General features: G+C 36.4%; 1 protein-coding gene and 1 long non-coding RNA gene across 3 annotated transcripts; one reads left to right on the top strand and one right to left on the bottom strand.

Annotated features, from left to right (window-relative positions):
* Positions 1-8,599: 8,599 nt before the first annotated feature.
* LOC121976835 (UPF0481 protein At3g47200-like) lies at positions 8,600-10,378 on the top strand. The gene is made up of 2 exons (XM_042529205.1): positions 8,600-8,741; positions 8,897-10,378. The coding sequence occupies exon 2, from the start codon at positions 8,972-8,974 to the stop codon at positions 10,265-10,267; it is 1,296 nt and encodes a 431-aa protein (XP_042385139.1). The 5' UTR covers positions 8,600-8,741; positions 8,897-8,971; the 3' UTR covers positions 10,268-10,378.
* A 2,622-nt stretch (positions 10,379-13,000) lies between these two features.
* On the bottom strand, positions 13,001-18,497 carry LOC121976834. Of its 2 annotated transcripts, none has more exons than XR_006110691.1 (3): positions 14,307-18,497; positions 14,101-14,216; positions 13,001-13,477 (listed from the first exon to the last, which is right to left on the bottom strand). It is a non-coding gene; the product is annotated as an uncharacterized LOC121976834 (long non-coding RNA). The 2 variants fall into 2 exon arrangements; XR_006110692.1 differs by having other exon boundaries at positions 13,001-13,364.
* Positions 18,498-18,981: the final 484 nt, after the last annotated feature.

The raw sequence follows: 18,981 nt of genomic DNA, 5'->3' as shown, positions 1-18,981 counted from the left end.
ACTTCTAATAATGAGTTTAGATTTATTAATGAATTTTGGTCAAAATTCATTGTTAGTTGAAAATATTATAAAATTTGTGAATTTGTCATGATAGGATAATGCTAGTTTGAGAGTGATTATACAAGTCTATACCCATTAGTGAGTGCTAAATTCATTGATGGTTGATTTTTTTTTCCTATCTCATTGATAATTTAAAATGTTATGAAATCAGAGAATATATTCACTTAGAAAAGTAGTAGGAAGAGAATATTTGAGAGTTTAGAATCTAATAATTTTAACATGTTCAAACTCAAGAGGGTGCTAGGGAGAGGATGATATTATTTTTGGAGTGATTTTGATGAGTATATGTCCATCAAAACTATGCATCCAAACTCATTTATGGTTATTTTTTCATATTTCATTGATGGCTAAAAAGGACCCTCATAGTTTGAGTTAGTACCCAAGTGGTAGACTTGTATAATTGATGGCTTAAAAAGGATATAAAATTAGAGAATTTAATCTCACTCAAATTCAATAGAGCACTTTAAAGAGATTAGTTCGGTTTTAGAGTAAATCTGATTTGGTTAGGTACCAATCACTTTTACCCAAAACTCATTAATACTATATTTTTTTCATGTGATAAAAGACGATTCGTTCGCCTCCAGTACTCCCATCAACCCGTCCTTAGGTCAACATGGAGGAAATAAATCACGGATAGCTACTAACCATTAGTACAGGTGGCCAAGACATGGGGGAAGACATGCTCAGACGCACCCATCGCACTGCCCCGAGGGGACACTATATATATATATATATATATATATATAAAAGATCTCACTAATTGTTAAAAGGAGTTTAAAATCAAAGAATTCAATAATAGCCAAACTCAAGAAATGTTAGAAAAAGAATAGTTCAAGTTTGGGGTGAATCTATCCGATATGTATAGATCTATCAATGAATTATAGCTAAAATTCAATGATGCTCGTAAAAAGATCAAAATTATAGAAGTTAAGTATGGTCATACTAAGAAGAGTGTTAAGAATAAAATAGTAAAAGTTTAGAGTGAATTTGATGTGTTTAAGTCCAGCAATGACCAAAATGTGTTAAAATATTATTGAGTTTTGGGCAAAAATGAATTTAAAATGTTTCAAATTTGAAATAAGAACATGGATGGATTCAAAGGATCACTAGAAGTGTAACGATGCAAAATTAGAACAAATTTGAGTTTTTTTAGGGTCATCAATTTGATGAATCTAAAAGGTTTTAAAATTTGAAAATAAAATATGAATAGATTCAAATAGTCGTTAGGAGCCAATTGTATTCATTTAGCACAAATTTAAAATTTTTAGAACCATCATATATTTTTGACAAAGGATTATTAAGTACTTTTGACACGATTATCAATAGCTTTCAAAGACTTGAAGTCCAAAGTTTGATATTCTTCTTGTGGCAATTCATTAATGTGTGGTTCTTGGTCAATCAATCCATTCCAAGAATGACATCAAACTCAAACATGTTTAGTTGAATCAGATCAGCTTCGAATGTATGACTACCAATATTGACTTGACAGCTTCGAAGCAACTTATGAGTTTCGATGGCCTTATTAGTTGGCATAGCTACTCTATATGGTTCACTAAGTATTTTAATTTTAAGTCCTAACTTTATAGTGAATCTTTTAGATATAAAAGAATAAGTGGCACCACAGTCAAACAATACATAGGTAGTCATTTTATTGATTAGAATGGTACCTACCACCACATCGCTTGCTTCTTCCGCCTCTTCCTAAGTCATAGAGAACACCTGAGCATTGAGCTTATTCTCGTTTGGTTTATTCAGGACTACAACAGAATTTGATACCACCCCTTGTTTCTTGGGTTCAAGATAATTCATAATTCGGTGCCCCATCTTCTCACAGTTGAAGCATGCATCGGAGATCCTACAGCATTCTCCAAGATGTCTGAAGTTACAAGTAGGACATGGCTTAATGCTTTGAGAGGGCAAAGTGAAAGAGGGTCCTTTGGACGAGCCACTTGATAGGTTGGGCTGTTTTAACCTTTGTTCACTTGGGGTGGGGTTGCTAAGCCTTGGAGGGTGGCTGTTACGATGGTAGTGATGGCCATTAAATCTTCTTGGCTGAGGCTAACTCCTAGGGGAGGGTTTGCATCTTCATTATCGTTATGGTTGGCATAGTTGGGGTTACGGTTGTTCCAGATGAGTCTATCGGCCATTTCCTAAAATTGGATGAGCGATGGTTCATGATAGTTTAAAGATAACTGCTTAAGTAATGACAAAATCAGATTTTGACTTTCCTACGAGAAGGTATAGGCAACCGAAAACCTTCCTGAAATGGCAAAAACATGATTTCAGAGGTCTAAATGATGGAATTTGGTAGAAAATTGGCATGCATCACGATGATGGGATCGTGATTTTTGCTAGTTAGCCATTTTGGAGGGCACTAGCCATTTGTCGAAAATCCAACTTCGTTAGATTTGCGTATAAAACGTCCCAACCAGATTAAAACTTGGCTCTGATACCACTTCAATGTCACGCCCGGTGACCTAGGCGCGTGACACCGGCGTTACTCACGAATATAAATACTCGAAAACAACAAGCCTCAAAAAGTGCATACCAAACCAGTAATACTATAATGAAAATATTGTCTTTACAATCCAAAAGCGAAAGCGTACAAATAAAGATAACATGAACTAAATGAACGAATCACTTGGACACAGCATTACCAGCCCCAAAACATCTCTTGCTCATCCTTCTCAACTTATTCCTTGTTTTTATCTAGGGATGAGAGTAGGGGGGGGTGAGTGCTTGGAAAATTACTCAGTAAGTGGGATCGATCGAACATAGCATAACAGAATACAAAATATAGCAAAATATTCAGAATTCATGAAGAAAATATATTTCATGAAACATAAAAGAAACATAACTTAATCGAAAACATAGACTTTTAGCAAGACATTTAGAATTCATGACAAAAACATAACTTAATCAAAAACATAACACTTAATCATAGCACTTAATCAAAAACATAACACTATTAATCATCTTGTTTTCCATAGTCTTACTGATCAGTCCCCTATATGTAATTCCTTTAAGGAGTGAGACCATATATCGGTTATTATTACCCACCACATCAGGGTCATAACTTGTCATATCTTATCATATTTTTTGAAATTTCCTTTTACTGATCAGTCCCCTATATGTAATTCCTCTAAGGGGTGAGACCATATATCAATTATTATTACCCACTGCATCAGGATCATATATCGGTTATTATTACCCACCGCATCAGGGCCATAACTTATCATATCTTATCATATTTTCAAAAATTCCCTTTACCATATCTAACTTGTGTCATAACAGTGCATCTTGGAATAAAAAAAAATGAATTTGCAATATAAAATAATAAAATGTAAACATATTCCATAGCTACACTCGAAACGAAAAGCCCACTTACTTGGCCAGAAACTTCTTTGGTTTTGGACAAAAAATTTACGAAACTTGAACTTGTGCTTGTTAATCGAAACTTGGCTTCAACTCGAGTTCTCGATAGGTGTGAATGATATCACAGATATATAGACAAATAAGAGCCCCATGTGTGACTCCTCTAGCGGTATCCGCGCGCACTAGATCACGAACTTGATATGATCTGTTAGGTGCTAGCCTCTTGGATTGACAAAGACTTGGAAGCAGTACCGATCTCTTCCGGTGGAAGGTCAACAAAGAAGAAGTTGACGAGGGAGAAATCGAGAGAAGGAATTCCCCTCTTGCATCTTTTCGAGGATGGCTATTTATAGCCTCCAAGGAATACGAAGAGTTAATGTCTCAATTAATTCATTATTTATGATCTTCATTAATTAAGAAGATGAAGAGTTATAGGCTCCATAAATTCTTCATTTATAACCTTCATTATGATGACTCTTCAAATTCTTCATTAATTATCATTATGATGACTCTTCGAATTCTCCATTAATCATCATGATTATGGCTATTCGAATTCTCTTTTCTTTGTATCAAATAAATCCATATTAAAAAGGCTAGGTGAAAGGTTATCTATTCATTAAAAAGGCTAGGTGAAAGACCACCATACCATTACAACTTAGCACATGAAACATTGACATAGCTAGAATAAGTTCAAGTTACATAAAAGGATTAATACATGACTTATTATGTTATCATGATAAAATCAAAAGAAACATAGGCATAAAATTTTAATATATGACTCACTAAGTCATCTTGATAGGAATCAAGAAAAGCATAGATATAACTAGAATAAAACTTTAAAACACATAAAATTAATATGTGACTTATAAATTCTCATGATGAAGATCATAGAAGAAACATATGAGTAACTAGACTCAACATTCGAAATCCCTAAGATCCAAACCTACACATGATACAAAGTAATCATAAACTTGGGTTCAATTTTATGGTATTAAGATTTCTAGGAGTTGAACCTAACTTAACCTTTAAAGGTATGTCCACTAGTGTCCATCACCATGTCCAAAATTAGGTCTTCACAGTTCCCTTAACCGGGAACGCGTCCTCACTGGATCTCTCATTCAGTTGCTTACTTTTTACTTACCAACCGCAGTCAGTCGCTTGACTTACCGTTGACTCACCAGGTCTTCTCGCCAGTTGTCAGGTCCTGCGGACCCAACTGGACTTCGGTCGATTGTCAAGTCTCGCGGACTCAACCGGATATCCCGCCAGATATTGGGTCCCACAGACCTAGTTGGATTTCAGTCTGGTGTCAGGTCCTCCAGATTTGTCAACTCCTGCACACTTGGTAAAGTAATTAGACCACAAATACTCCAACTTTAATCCCCTTATCATTTATCAAAATTTGAATTAGATCATTAGTGCAAATTGCACCAACACCTTCCTAATATTTTCAAAAAATTAATCTTTCACCCTCCAAAAATTTACTTTTCCTCCTTTCTCTCTTACAGGAGTACAATTCATGAAATCTCTTATCCTTTTTATTTCTAATGCGAGCGCTAACGAATCTGATGTTCATTAGGTTGTTTAATTCTTTGCAAAAGGCAAAAAAATTATGATGTTAATTGGTTCAAAAAATGACTGAAACATGCCAAATGGTTGGGACAAAATGTATCTTCATTATATCAATCATACATAGTATCATTCTAGTGAGCAACAACCAATGATCAATTATTGTTCAAAGGTTGCAGTAAGAATGAAAAAATGTACATTTGTTTCTTCTACATGGATTTTATAAGCTGTGATTTTTTACACCCTTGTCACTGGGCACGAGTCTCGTCAATCTCTACACTCAGCTTAATTTTTTGTATTTGTAACAATCTAAAGATCATCAATGTCTGCAGTATTTAACTTGGTTTTAAAAATTTCAGGGATATCTTTCAAGTAATATTCATTTTTTACCAATTGTCAGAAGTGACCTAACTCAAGCTAATTCTATTCCCGACAAAAAAAAGTGATGATTTCATGAAACAATCTCACCATATCTACATAGCTAGAGTCACATCGGCATTGAATAATGTTCATTTTTTGGCAGATAATATTCTTGTTTTTTTGTTGCCAATTTTCTGTATTTGAGTCGCATCTGCCAATTTTCTACCAAATAATATTCATTTTTTATTTTTATTTTTGCCAATTTTCTGTACGTATTTGAGTCACATCTAAATTGAATAATATTTGGATGTATTTTATTAGGACAGACATTATTTAAATTCTAGAGATAAATTATGATATAAATTGATTAAAAAAATTGATTGCATGATAATTATTTCCGTAAAAAGTTTTTATAGAACTCAACTTCTAGAACAAGATATGAGAAATCTTTACAATTCACACATCTTTTTTAATTAAAATATGATTTCGTAGCCAACTATTTTATATATATATATATAAATTAGTTTCATTTGGTTAGTTGTATTTTTAGGGTTTCTTTTTCGACAAGAGACTTTATAAAAGACATCTAATTTTTTCTTTTATCTAAATCAAATACCCTAGTTTGAAAATTTAAACCTTCTCTTTTTTACTACAATGGTTAAAAAAACATTAATTCTTTGTCAACTTCAGATCACAAATAAGTTCATAGAACTCTTCACATTTCCAATAAAATATATCTTAGTTTGTGATTTACAGTTATTTTGGTCAATTTAGTAGTTTTGAGTCAAAATTATTTGATGGACACAAAGACAGAATAAAACTTTATCTGTTCCATCAAATGAAAAAGTCTCAGAATGCACATACTTTGATGTAACTAATAATCAATTCAACAATCTTCGTATAGAACCTTGTTTTGTTTTGTGTGAGAAAGTAGATATCGGGTAGCTTTGAGTCAAAATTATTTGATGCACAAAAGGACAGAATAAAACTTTATCTGTGTTCCATGTGTCAGAATATAATGCACATAAAAGTAGCAATCTAAGCAATTTGATCAATCAAGTAGTTTTGAGTCATAATTATTTGATGGACAAAAAGGACAGAATAAAACTTTGATCTGTTTCATCGTATAAAAAAAGTGTAGAATGCACATACTTTGATGTAAATAATAATCATCTCGACAGTCTTGGCATAAGACCTTTGGCTTTGTGTGAGAATGGAGCAATCCTTAAAGCAATTTAGCAAGCAATTTTTGCTAGGGATAGTATTGTAAGCTTTGCTATTTACTTTCTATAGCAAAGTAAGCTTGAGATTGTTCGGAGGTAAGTATGGGGCAGCAGCTGAAAGATAGAACTTTGTAAGGTTGGTTTTTTACTTGATTGTTATCAGCAGGCGTTTCTCTTGTAACTCAAGTAACTTGAAACTTCCCTCCGACAATGAGACTTTTCACCACATAATTCATCTTAATTGTCTTCATTGCATTGATCCGACAACAAACAATGGCAATGGCAATGGCAATGGCAATGGCAATCAGTCCAGTTCCGTGTTACATCCTATCATATGCTTATGGACCACCTCATCGATACGGCAGCAGATGTCAAATTGCATCAACAACATGAAATCATTATTGGCACTTGGGGGACTGCGAAGAAATTGCTAATCTATTTAACAAACTTGGCACGAATGTTACCTATAAATCACCTGATTTCTACCTTCTGGGAGTCCTCACTGACATGAGGAAACACCACGACACTAGATACAACGAATGCCGCGCAAGGTTGAATCGTGATTACTTTAGTTATCCTTGGACAGTTATCTCATTAATTGGTGCTCTTGCCCTATTTGTTCTCGTTGGGCAATATGTTACCGGAGATGTTGGAAAATTAACTCAATTGAAATAACACAAAATCAATTCTAACTAATCTGTTAAGATGACATGAGCTGATAATCTCAGGCTGTCAGCGGGGGTTGGTTTCTGCTAATCGCTGAGTGCAAACCGAGCACCGAGTTCAAGCAGCAAAATCTGAGCGGGTTAAGCGGTCGACAGGCGAAGCGGTCAAACGAGCAAAGCAACCGAACGGACAAAGTGGCCGAACGGGCAAAGGGACCGAGGCCTGCGATGGTCGCAATTTTCTTAAAGCAGATTTGCCCCACCTCCGGATGTGCTTCAAGGTTTTCTCGGATTGTCTGTTTCCCAGGATACAACGGCAAAACCACAAACACAACCAAACACTGGTTGTTCATGGCGAACTGAAAATGCACCTGAATGCTATCATGAGTAGTTCAGCCGAGTGGATGCATGACTGAGAGAAAGGAATCGAGGAATGAAGGTGGAAGAATTCTTTCGCTTCTCTTCAGTGTCTCTCTTTGCTCAAGATTCAGCCTCCTTGTATAGGAGCTCTCACCTTCCCTGCAATAAATGACCAAATTATGATCATTAATGTTTGGTTTAATATCGTCATTAATGGGTTTAATGTCTTCATTAATATCGAGATGTTACGGAATCATTATTAATGAGTTTAATGTCGTCATTTAGCAAAAGGATATTCAGGTGATAAAGCATTGGTTTATTCTTATCTTTCCTTAACCAGTCCGACATTCGATATACGCAGGTTGTGCTAGCACGCGAGTCAATCTTGGTTCAATACAATCCGGACCCTGGATTTGCAACCACCCTACACACTCACGCGTGAGAGAGAGCCACTTCCCATGCATTTGTTCACATCATCAATACATGTGAATCAATATAAACCAATCAACATATCATGAAACTAATATGAGATTAAAATCTCATTCACAATAGAATATCTTTTCTTTTTTACTTCTTCTCTATTCACATCATTTATGTCCAACCGTTTATATTTATGATTCAAAGTACGTTTTACTGTTCTGAGCTATTTTCGGCCGAGAAAGTAGCTGTTAGGACTTGAGTTCTCTCTTTAATCATATGAATTATACAGAGAAATAAGAACTTGAACAGAGTAAATATAAGACATATAAAGGAAAGCATTGCATAACATTGTCGCAAAAAGCATTGCGTAACATGAAGTATAAATAAATAGCGACAAATACTTTGATGTGTTCCGTCAAATAAAATTTTGTGATATACAGTTTGTTTGGTCAATCAAGTATGATGGATTAAAAGGCAGGGTAAAACTTTGATGTGTTCCATCAAATAAAAGAGGGCCACGTGCTTTGCTGTAATTCGGTAAACAATAGTCATCTTAACACTCTTCGCCTATATAGGACCTTGTTTTGTGTGAGAAAGTAGCAATCCATACAGCAATCTAGCAAGCGAGCTTGAGATTGTTCGGAGGAAAGTATGGGGCAGCAGCTGAAAGATAGATAGAGCTACTTTAGCCTAGCGAAAGCTTTCTAAGGTCAGTTGTTTTACTTGATTGTTATCTCAGTCTCCTGATCCATTTTCCTTCCTTTCCTTTGTGCTATTTCCTTCCTCTGTCATTATAATCTTCAAGGGGAAATCCTATGTGCTATATATTTTACTTTCCTTGTGTGCCATTTCCTTCCTTGTTAGATCGCTGCAATTATAGCTACTTGAGTCATTGTAATCCTCAAGGGCAAATCCTTTGGGATTGAGACATCACAGGACATGGACTGGGTAGCCTCATTGAAGATGAAGGTGTTAGACACAAAATTCAGGGACAGAAACAGAGAGCCAACAATATACAGAGTCCCGGATTTGTTGAAAAGTGTCGACCCCCAAGCCTATGAGCCATTGCTCGTCTCGCTCGGCCCCTACCACCGTCACAAACCTCATCTACAGGCCATGAATCAGCTCAAATGGAAGTACCTCAAGTTTATCCTCGAGGAGAAACCTAGTATGGCCTTGGAGGACTATGTGGATCTGATCAAGAATGTGGAAACGCGAGCACGCGATGCCTATTCGGAGGAAGTGAACATGAGCAGCAACAGCTTTGTGGAAATGATGTTGCTGGACGGATTCTTTGTGATGCTTACAATAATGGAGAGGAACTACCCGATGCAGATTTCAGAAGAGAGTACCTTGTGGACTGGAAATGTAGTAGTTCGCGATATCTTCATGCTCGAAAACCAGCTTCCTTTCTTTCTTCTTGAAACTTTGTACAAGTCTGCATTTCCTCTCGGCGTTCCATTTCGAAATCTAGCATTGAAGTTCATCCGCATACATTTCTCAACAAACTTGAAACTTCCCACCGACAATGACAATGAGACTTTTCATCACATAATTCATCTTTTTCTTTCTTGCATTGATCCGACAACAAACCATGGCAATGGCAATGGCAATCAGTCATCCACATGTGGCTACCTCTGCACTGTTCCAGATGTCCATGTCCCCGACTTACCATGGATTCCCAATGCTACGGTAGGTTGTGATTTTGGAATTCGATTCAAAAGAAAACGAAAACAGAGAGCCAAGAGTTTCCTGGACATTACATTTCATGACGAAGAGTTGGAGATTCCCCAACTTCAAATAGTGGGCCGCACCAACTCGCTGTTGAGAAATCTTATCGCGTACGAGCAATGTTCAACGGATTCCAAGTTCCATGTTACATCCTATGTGGTGCTTATGAGTAACCTCATCAATACGGCAGCAGATGTCGAATTGCTTCAACAACATGAAATCATTATTGGCTACTTAGGGGGCAGCCATGAAATTGTCACTCTATTTAAAAAACTTGGAGCGAATGTCACCTATAAATCACATGATTTCTACCTTATGGATGTCTTCACGGACATGAGGAAGCACTACCACGCTAGATTCAACAATTGGCGCGCAATGATGAATCGCGATTACTTTGGTGATCCTTGGAGATCTCTCTCAATATTTGGTGCTCTTCCCATATTGGTCCTTACTATGATACAAACCGTGTATGCTGTTCTGAGCTACGCTCAGTCGTCACACTAGCTTCCTCACTTAAAAAGTAGATTGTCAGAACGAGGGAATGCTTCTTGTTGTTGTTTAAACTAACTTTCCTTGCTTATGAAGGACGTATCTATGAATCGTTGTTGAAGATTATATATTCTCCTTTGATTTTGACGATAATCTCTTACTTGGTTTTCTGTATTAGGTACCACTGTTGTTGAAGAGACAACCGCTGGTGGCCTGTTTGTACTCATTTTCTTGCTTCGTTCTTCAAAATTTCTGTTGGATTTTTGAAAACAAGTATCGATCCTTTCTTCTTTGGAATAATTGGATCAGTCCCCAAGTTTAACCTTCCAATCCTTCTTGTTAGATCTGATATTGATTCTTCAAGCTCTTTAGATGATGTTCTTGGCTTTATGGTAGAAATTCGACGAATCTCCTCTTGTAATTCCTGTACTTGAAGTGTTAGGTTTACTAACAGTGATATCAAAGTATTGTTTTGCTTTATTAATACTTTCTGGCAGTGGTTATTTTGGGTTCTGTCGGGGACGTAAGGCCTATTGCTGGTGTATCAGTAACCTGTAGGGTCTTCTTGTAATCAGTATTATTTTTGAGGTCATCAATGTTCAATCTTTCGAAATATGCATGTGTACGAAGAGATGTGTTGGTGAGTAAAGGGATACTTCCTAAATTCTATAAATACAGAGGTCGTGGTTGTTTCCTTTCATGCTATCCATCCTTACCAAGAAGCTTCTTGAGAATGTTAGCAGAGCTTTAAATGAGTCTCATTCAATTCTAAATTAGGGGTGATCACGGATCATATTAGTTTGATTATTGGAATAAAAAACTATCCGACCCTACTAGATCAGATAATGTAAAATCAGGACCTACATCCGGCCCTATATTCGGCAGTTCTTATGTTACAGATATTCGACGGATTGTCAGTTATTTGAATATCCGACCTTATATCCAATAAAATATAAAATATAAATATAAATATAACAAAAAAAAATAAAATTTTTAAAATGATAATAGACATTACTCATTATACGTTATAGCAGCTAATCGGAAATAACTATTACAACGTGTAACAATTTATCGACAGTAGTTGCTATAACGTGTAACAGTTTATCAATATTAGTTGCTACAAGTAGGGGTGATCGGATCGGGTTGGTTCGGTTATTGGGATAAAAAATTATCCGGCCCTACTAGATTAGATAATGCAATATTAGGACCCTATATCCGGCGGATCATTTTTTTTCAATTCGGATCGCGTCGGTATAAACGAGTTGGTCGGTTTGGCGGATTAACTGCTCACCCCTATTCTAAACCCCCAAGCCATGCCTCATATAGGATTGATAGGTGACCCCATAGGTCATCCGAGTTGGTATGTGGTGGTATGCTTGCCACATGAGGTCGCGGGGTCGAAACTCGGGGTAGTCGGGGCGTAAATCCTCGGTCCCTGTGCAACTCACCCCACCTGCCACATGCTCGCTCAGGATGCTATGATTTACCTCCCTCGTGATGGCCTTGGGTCGAGTGCGGCGAGAGTGCTGAGGACGAGTGATTTCGCCTTTTGCCACATATAGGATTGATAGGCCCTACAAACTCACGCTTGGTTGGGTGACGTTTTTTCAAGAGTTTCTTGATAATAAATAGGCTCCATCTTCCTCTCCCTATTTTGAATGGCTCATCTCTCAAATTATTATGATTTACCTCCAAGCGATTCACTCTATACTAGCTTTATTTATTATTTTTCTAACTAATTCAAATTGAGTTATCTATATTTAAAAGTAGCATATGTTCCATTATAGATTTTGTCACTCTATACTAGCTTTATTTATTATTTTTCTAACTAATTCAAATTGAGTTATCTATATTTAAAAGTAGCATATGTTCCATTATAGATTTTGTCACTCTATACTAGCTTTATTTATTATTTTTCTAACTAATTCAAATTGAGTTATCTATATTTAAAAGTAGCATATGTTCCATTATAGATTTTGATTGTGCCTTCAACATAGTTATTACAACATTTTTGCTTGGGCTAACTATGGAAAACCGGTTAACTAGTTAGAGAGCCTTGAAATCTTTGTTTCCATTCAAAAAAACAACAATTAATTCACTCAATGCCGTTCTAGCAGTGTATGTGCAGTAGAAAAACAACAAAAAGGCAAAAGGATCTAGATGCTAAAATTCATGGTAAAAAAACAAATTATTTTTTAAAAATCGTCCTTCTGATTTTTTTTTTTTTATTAAAAAGCATGTTAAATCTTTTTTTTTTTGGGATCAAATTATCCTTATTTAATAGAAGCGATTTTTCTATTTCCATTGAATACTATATATAATTTTAAGAATTATCTTTTATAATTCTATTTTTATCCATGCATTTATTTATTTTTGTAAAATTAAAAGTTTAACTATTAATCAGAGTTAAATTCATATCTAAGTAATTTATTTTTCTATTAAATTAATTTTATAAGGAAATTTGAAAAACTATATATCAAAATGTCCAAATAAATAAAAAAAATTATCTTAATAATTTGAAAATGGTTAACTATAAAATTTTGAAAAATAAAATAAATTTTAAGATATCCTTGTTAACTAACTTTAATTTTAAATATAAAAAATTATATTTGTTTTAAAACAAAATCATATTGCAAGTTGATTAAAATGCATGTAAAAGATACAAATGGATAGATAGTTTATCATAACCCATCGAACTCACCTTGAGCAACTCATCAAGACTAAACGTATCATCAACAATATGGCACAAGTTTCCAATGATTTGATTATTATTTGCCCATTATTTAATAAACAAGGCGATCATTCAAAATCAAAATTTACATTAAAAAAAAAAACAATGAGAGCACAGGAAAAAAAAGAAAAAAGAAAAATCATTAGGTAGCAGGAATGAGGAAATCATTCTTGAGTTATACCTGGGGATTTCCAAAAGGATTGTTCGGTTGGTGTTGGAGATTGTCGATAGGGAAAGTTCTGCGCCCAACATCATCACCAAATGGATTCACTGCAGCCCCAACATTAGAGTGCAGTGGAGAGATTGGCTGAACGAATGAATTCGATTGCAAGAACATAGAGAACATTTGCTGCTGTTGCTGAGCCATGGAAGCCATTTGAACTGCAGGAGGTGTAGCAATTTGGTGAGACATTTCAAATGGCTCAGTAAATGAATTTGAACTTGGTGTTTCATAAAGTTGCTGATGTTGTCGGTATGCTGCCTCATCATATAAGCTGTTTAATGTGAGCTTGTCAAACCCACCAGCATGAAAAAGTGATCATAAATTCAAAAGAAATGCTTCAGGAAATTAAGCCTACTATATGTAGATCTCAAGGATTTAATAGATGATATTGTCCACTCTAGATTTAAGTAGTTTTATTTTTAAGTTTTATCTAAAAGACCTTATACTAATGATCTATCTTTCCCTTATAAGTTCATCATCTTTTTCATGCGTGTTTGATGTGGAATTTTATTTATAACTTTGCAACCCAACAAAATTATCACCAAAGATGAAAAAAGTACATTAGATTTATTAAGGATATAGATAAATTGATCTTTTTCCTAATACCTCCAGTTTTGCGACCAGTGGTTATACAATTAACTTCAATATATTCGATAGAAACATTCACTCATCCAACTTCTAAATGTACAACAAATTAGACAGCTTCTCCCATTTGCTATACTTGATTGTTTACACACCCAAAAGAATTTCATAAAATATGGAATACTAAACCAATTGTAGAAATAAATAGTTCAAAAAGCACACCGGTACAACTAAACAAATGCAAATTTATGTACTACCAATGTAAAAAATAACAAAAGACCATGGAGTTTATTCATATCTACCAAGACATACCATTCTGCTTTCAAGAACAGTTGAATTATTGTTACTTGGAGTAGTCGCCAGAGCAAGTTCCCATTTGGTTGGATCAAATGCTCCATCCTGAATAGTTCCTGAGTCTGTAGTTGTACCTGCAAGTATTTGCAATTACCTCTAGGTTAGCTGATAACTAATCCAAGATGAATATATTATAAGGTTTTTGAAAAGATAGTTGAACGTACTGGTTGGAACAATGGTTAGAGCCGATGAATTATTTTCCTCTACTGCTGGTGCTTTTGTATTTGTTTCACTTAATACCTGTATACCAAAAACAGAAGAATAAATGAAGATGAAACATGAAGCTAATTTTGTTTAGGTGGAAAGTTAAGGGATGGAAGGAGAGGGAAAATGAACCAAAAAAATAAAGTAAAACTAGTGTAAAATCACAAGTATTCTCATCAAAGACAAATAAGAAAATCTACAGTGTCTCAACTATCTGCCTTATGTGTTGGAGTGGCGATGGTAAGTTCAATAGGGGTCGGTGCAAATTCAGGTTCATCAAGAACCATTTCTAGAACTATTTCTACTTTGTACATCAAAAGAAGTCTCTGTAGGTATTCCTGATTCAAAACTAGAAGTTGTCAACTACTTTCTTAAGCAAACGAGCCAAACTTATACCAAAAAACCAGTGACCAAAGTTAAATAGTTTATCTTCAACCGACATGGTTTCACGGAAATAGATAAATATATTATAAAATATTTAAGCCATTACAACCTCAAACATACAATCAAAAGCATACATCACAAGCTAGAACATAAGCACACCCCCTCTATCTAGACATGAGGTGTCAATCAACGGTAAGTCCATGACTTTCCTTGACTCACGTACAAAACCAAAAGACAAGGAATGTAATGACATGCAACATAACTCCATCAAACCAATCTGTATGTGCTACCAACGTTAAAAGTTGCTCAAGCCCTGCATGTGCCACCAACCCATCAAATCTGCTAAAGCTTTGCATGTGCCACGAACGTGAAATCTGCTCAGGCACCTGAAATCTGCTACAATGTGAAATCTCCGTCAAATTGCACATGAACGAGGACTTCTCCATTGGCCGCACTATCTGCACCATCCGCACATTCTGGTCTGTCCACACTTTTACCTCCAGAAGACCACCCAAATTCAGGCTAACCACTTCAATTTCAGTCCACAAAACGATAAATATATATTTGAATCTTCTGCAACATCAAGAACCATCCCCTTATAGCGACATCTGTTGTATGCTTCCTATAGAACATAGATCATACTAGAAATTCTAAGATGCCGGATCTTCATTCGTCGGCTTGCACCATTGTAGTGTTGACCAAGAATGTGAAATAGCGCCACCACTAAGTTAACTTCATAACTTATTTCTAACCATCTTTGCACCTTGTTCCAAAGAGCACATGTGATAGGGCACTCACTCAAAATAAGTGACCATTCGACTCATCTTGACCTTGGCAAAGCATAATGAACCGATGCTTCAGCATAATCTTCGGCCTCTAAACCAATAATGTCCACACCACCTCAGGACCTCTTAGTATGAAGAAACCATATGCATTTGCAGTCCTATTTTTTCCCGCCGCAAACCACTCGCCCATCAACATGTTCGCCTTCCCACTTCAATTGTAGCCCCTTGGATTTTATTCCGAATGTTCACAAGCCGTTTAATAAGAGGAGAGTCCGAGGCTTTAACTTCCCATTGCCAAAAATCAATCCCTTTGAGATAGTGTTGATGCACTCATCTCACCCATAGTGAATCTGCATTGAATTGAATCTCCCAAAGTGTCTTGCTAAGTAAAGCTTCATTCCATGCATGAAGGTCGCAAAGTCCATAACCACCATCATGCCAAGGAAGACAAATAGTAGCCCATGATATAGGGGGATATTTTGAAGACCAAACAAATGTATTTGATCTTGTCAATGACACCATCGGGAATAGGGAACATAGATAGCCAATAACATGTCTCCTCGGGGTGGTGCGGCGGTTAAAGCATGGAGTGTTGCCACATGAGGTATTGGGGTCAAAACTCGGCATGTCTGAGCATGTCTTCCCCATATCTTGCCACCTGCACTAATGGCTAGCAGCCACCCATGATTTACCTCCTCCGTGTTGGCCTAGGAATGAGTTGGCGAGGACGCTAGAAGCGAGCGAATCACCTTTTTTTGCCACATAGATAGCCAATAATACTCCACTCCTAGAAGGACCGTCTTAACCAACTCCAAGCGCCCTGCATATGATAAAATATGTTTTGGCCAAGAATTGATCTTCCTTGTTATAGTATCAAGTAATGGTCCATAGTTTGCAATTCATAGCTTCTCCGTCGCTAGTGGAATTTACAAGTATCAAAATGGAAACGTTCCCTCTTGGAACCCAATAATTTGGAGCAACCGGTCCTTGATTCTATCATCAATCCCCGTGATATACATATGTGATTTCAATGAGTTAGCTCGCAATCCTTTTTCATTGCCGAAATGCTCCAAGCAATCCGCTAATACCTTTATCGAGGACTCATCCGCTTGGGCAAACAACATCAAATCATCGGCATATGCAATGTGGGTAATGCCAACCTCTTTACACATAGGATGAAAATGAAGAGAAGACATTGAGGAGGCAACCTGCAATCTACGTGACAATACTACTATGCATAGTCCAAAAAGAAGGGGAGATAAGGGGTCACCTTTCCTTAGACCGCGATGCCCACTAAAGAATCTATAGATACTGTCATTTAGACAAATGTCTTTTGTAAATCCACCTTGATCAGACACCTCGGGGAGATTCTCTTTTGCGTATACTTCTATAGCAACTCCTGTGTGAGATTAATGTTGTCATCTATAGATCATCCTTGCACAAAAGCTGCTTACACTGGATCCAACAAGTACCCCAATACCCCAGCTAACTGGCAAGCCAATACCGTTGCAATGACCTTGTAGAACATGTTGTAACAGGAGATAGGCCGGTAATATGAAACTCATGGGGCATGATCCGCCTTTGGCACCAAAGATATCAATGAATGGTTTTATTGTTTAAGCAGCTCACTGATATGGTCGTGAAATTGATATCAAAAAAACTATTTTAAGTACTGAACCCCCTCTAACTACATGAATGAAGTATAGAATTGGCTCAGGCCGTCTCCCAATGAAAGCAACGATAGGATGGTAATCTAGGATCGTGTGCTATTTCTATTTTGGAGTTTCTAATATGGAAATGGAGGTTTTGGATTTTAATTCTAAACCTAACAAATGAAAAGTGAAGCAAGTAGGAAACTAATCTAATACTGGAATGAAATCTAACTAAGTGACAACAATTAATCCACAACGCATTGTCACTCTACACTATGGATTAACCATCAACATAATTAAACTAAGGAATGAAATGGCAAAGCATTAAATGAAACCTAATCTAGTAAATGAAAGACAATACAAGTAATAAAAGCTAAGTCTAACCTAACTACAATTGCAGAAATTAAAAGGACAACATGAAGTAAAGCATTAACGAAACTAGCATGTAACGAAACCTAAAGCATGAAACAAAACCTAAACTAATCTATTCTAATTGCATTCAATCAAAACTAGAAATTAACGAAATTGAAAGAACAAGGCAAAGCAAGAATTAACCAAACTAAAATGCATCAAATTAAACCTAACTATTGGTTGAAGCAATTCATCGAACATATTGCGTGCGTGAAACTAATTAAACATACTACGTCCAATTTAAATAAAAAACATGGAAAATCAAGTTAATACAGGCATTCAATCACAAAACATCAACACAAGTAAACATAAGCAATGAACATAAAATAAACTAAGAATCCCAACCACAATCCACACAACTTTTTCAAATACCAACGACTACCCTCGTCGTCACATGAAAACCCGGCGATTGAACCCCGAATTCTGGTGAACAGTAGCTCTCTGTCGGATTGCTGTAAACTTCGACAACGATAATGTGATGAACGAATCTTCCACTGAAGAACCCCCTCGCTGGAAGTTGACCGGAAATGGAAATGTTGTGAAATGGAATGAACCACCGCCGCTCACCTCCTTGCTCTGCCGCCTGAACCCCAAATAGTGGAGCTACCAGAAGGAAGTCGGAAGATGGAGGTCACACCGGAGAAACTCTCTCCGGCGAGATGGATTGATCGGAGTCGTCGTCGTTGCGTGTCACCGCCTGGAAGAATGCTTGCTGTCGCTCGCCGCTTAGAATCTAGAAGAGGAAGTGGTGGGTTGTGGATGGCCGGCCGGTGACAAGGGAAGACAAGAGAGCCACCAGCCGGTGGTGAGGAAGAAGAGAAGGGTGCGGGAGGTGCTGAGGATCGCGAGCCCTAGCCGCGCGAGGAAGAGGAAAATGCGAACAGAAGAGAAGAAGTCGCCACTATTCGTCCGCGTGAGTGTTTAATTGAGGATTTCCATCTCGGTCGTCCACATTGTGACGAAGATGGATGAAGATTTGGCCGTTAGATCTTGAGATAAGCCGTCCAGATCACTTAAGATTAACTTGAGATTGATTTCATCTTTAGATCTGACGGTCCACATAGTTTCAAATCTTGAAGGAGGGCTAGATGGCTTAGATCTGAACGAAGGAGGAAGATCTCTTGTTATTTGGATCAACAGCTCATATTAATTTCACTTGATCTCCCCCATTTGGCCTCCAAATCAAGTCAAATTTAATCCGATCAAATCATAATTCATGGCTCTTTGAATTTCCTACAAAATCACATAAAAACATGAAATTAAATTTCATAATTTGTAGGAAAATTATAATTAAATCTAAAATAGATTCTACTCATAAAATGTAATATAACCATAAAATTAAGCATGTGAGAAAGTAAAAATGTCAAGAATAAAAGTCAAAATAATCGATAAAAATACTAGTT

The sequence above is a fragment of the Zingiber officinale genome, chromosome 4B (genome assembly GCF_018446385.1).
Source record: "Zingiber officinale cultivar Zhangliang chromosome 4B, Zo_v1.1, whole genome shotgun sequence".
Lineage (NCBI taxonomy): Eukaryota > Viridiplantae > Streptophyta > Magnoliopsida > Zingiberales > Zingiberaceae > Zingiber > Zingiber officinale.
This window is presented reverse-complemented; position numbering and strand designations above follow the sequence as displayed.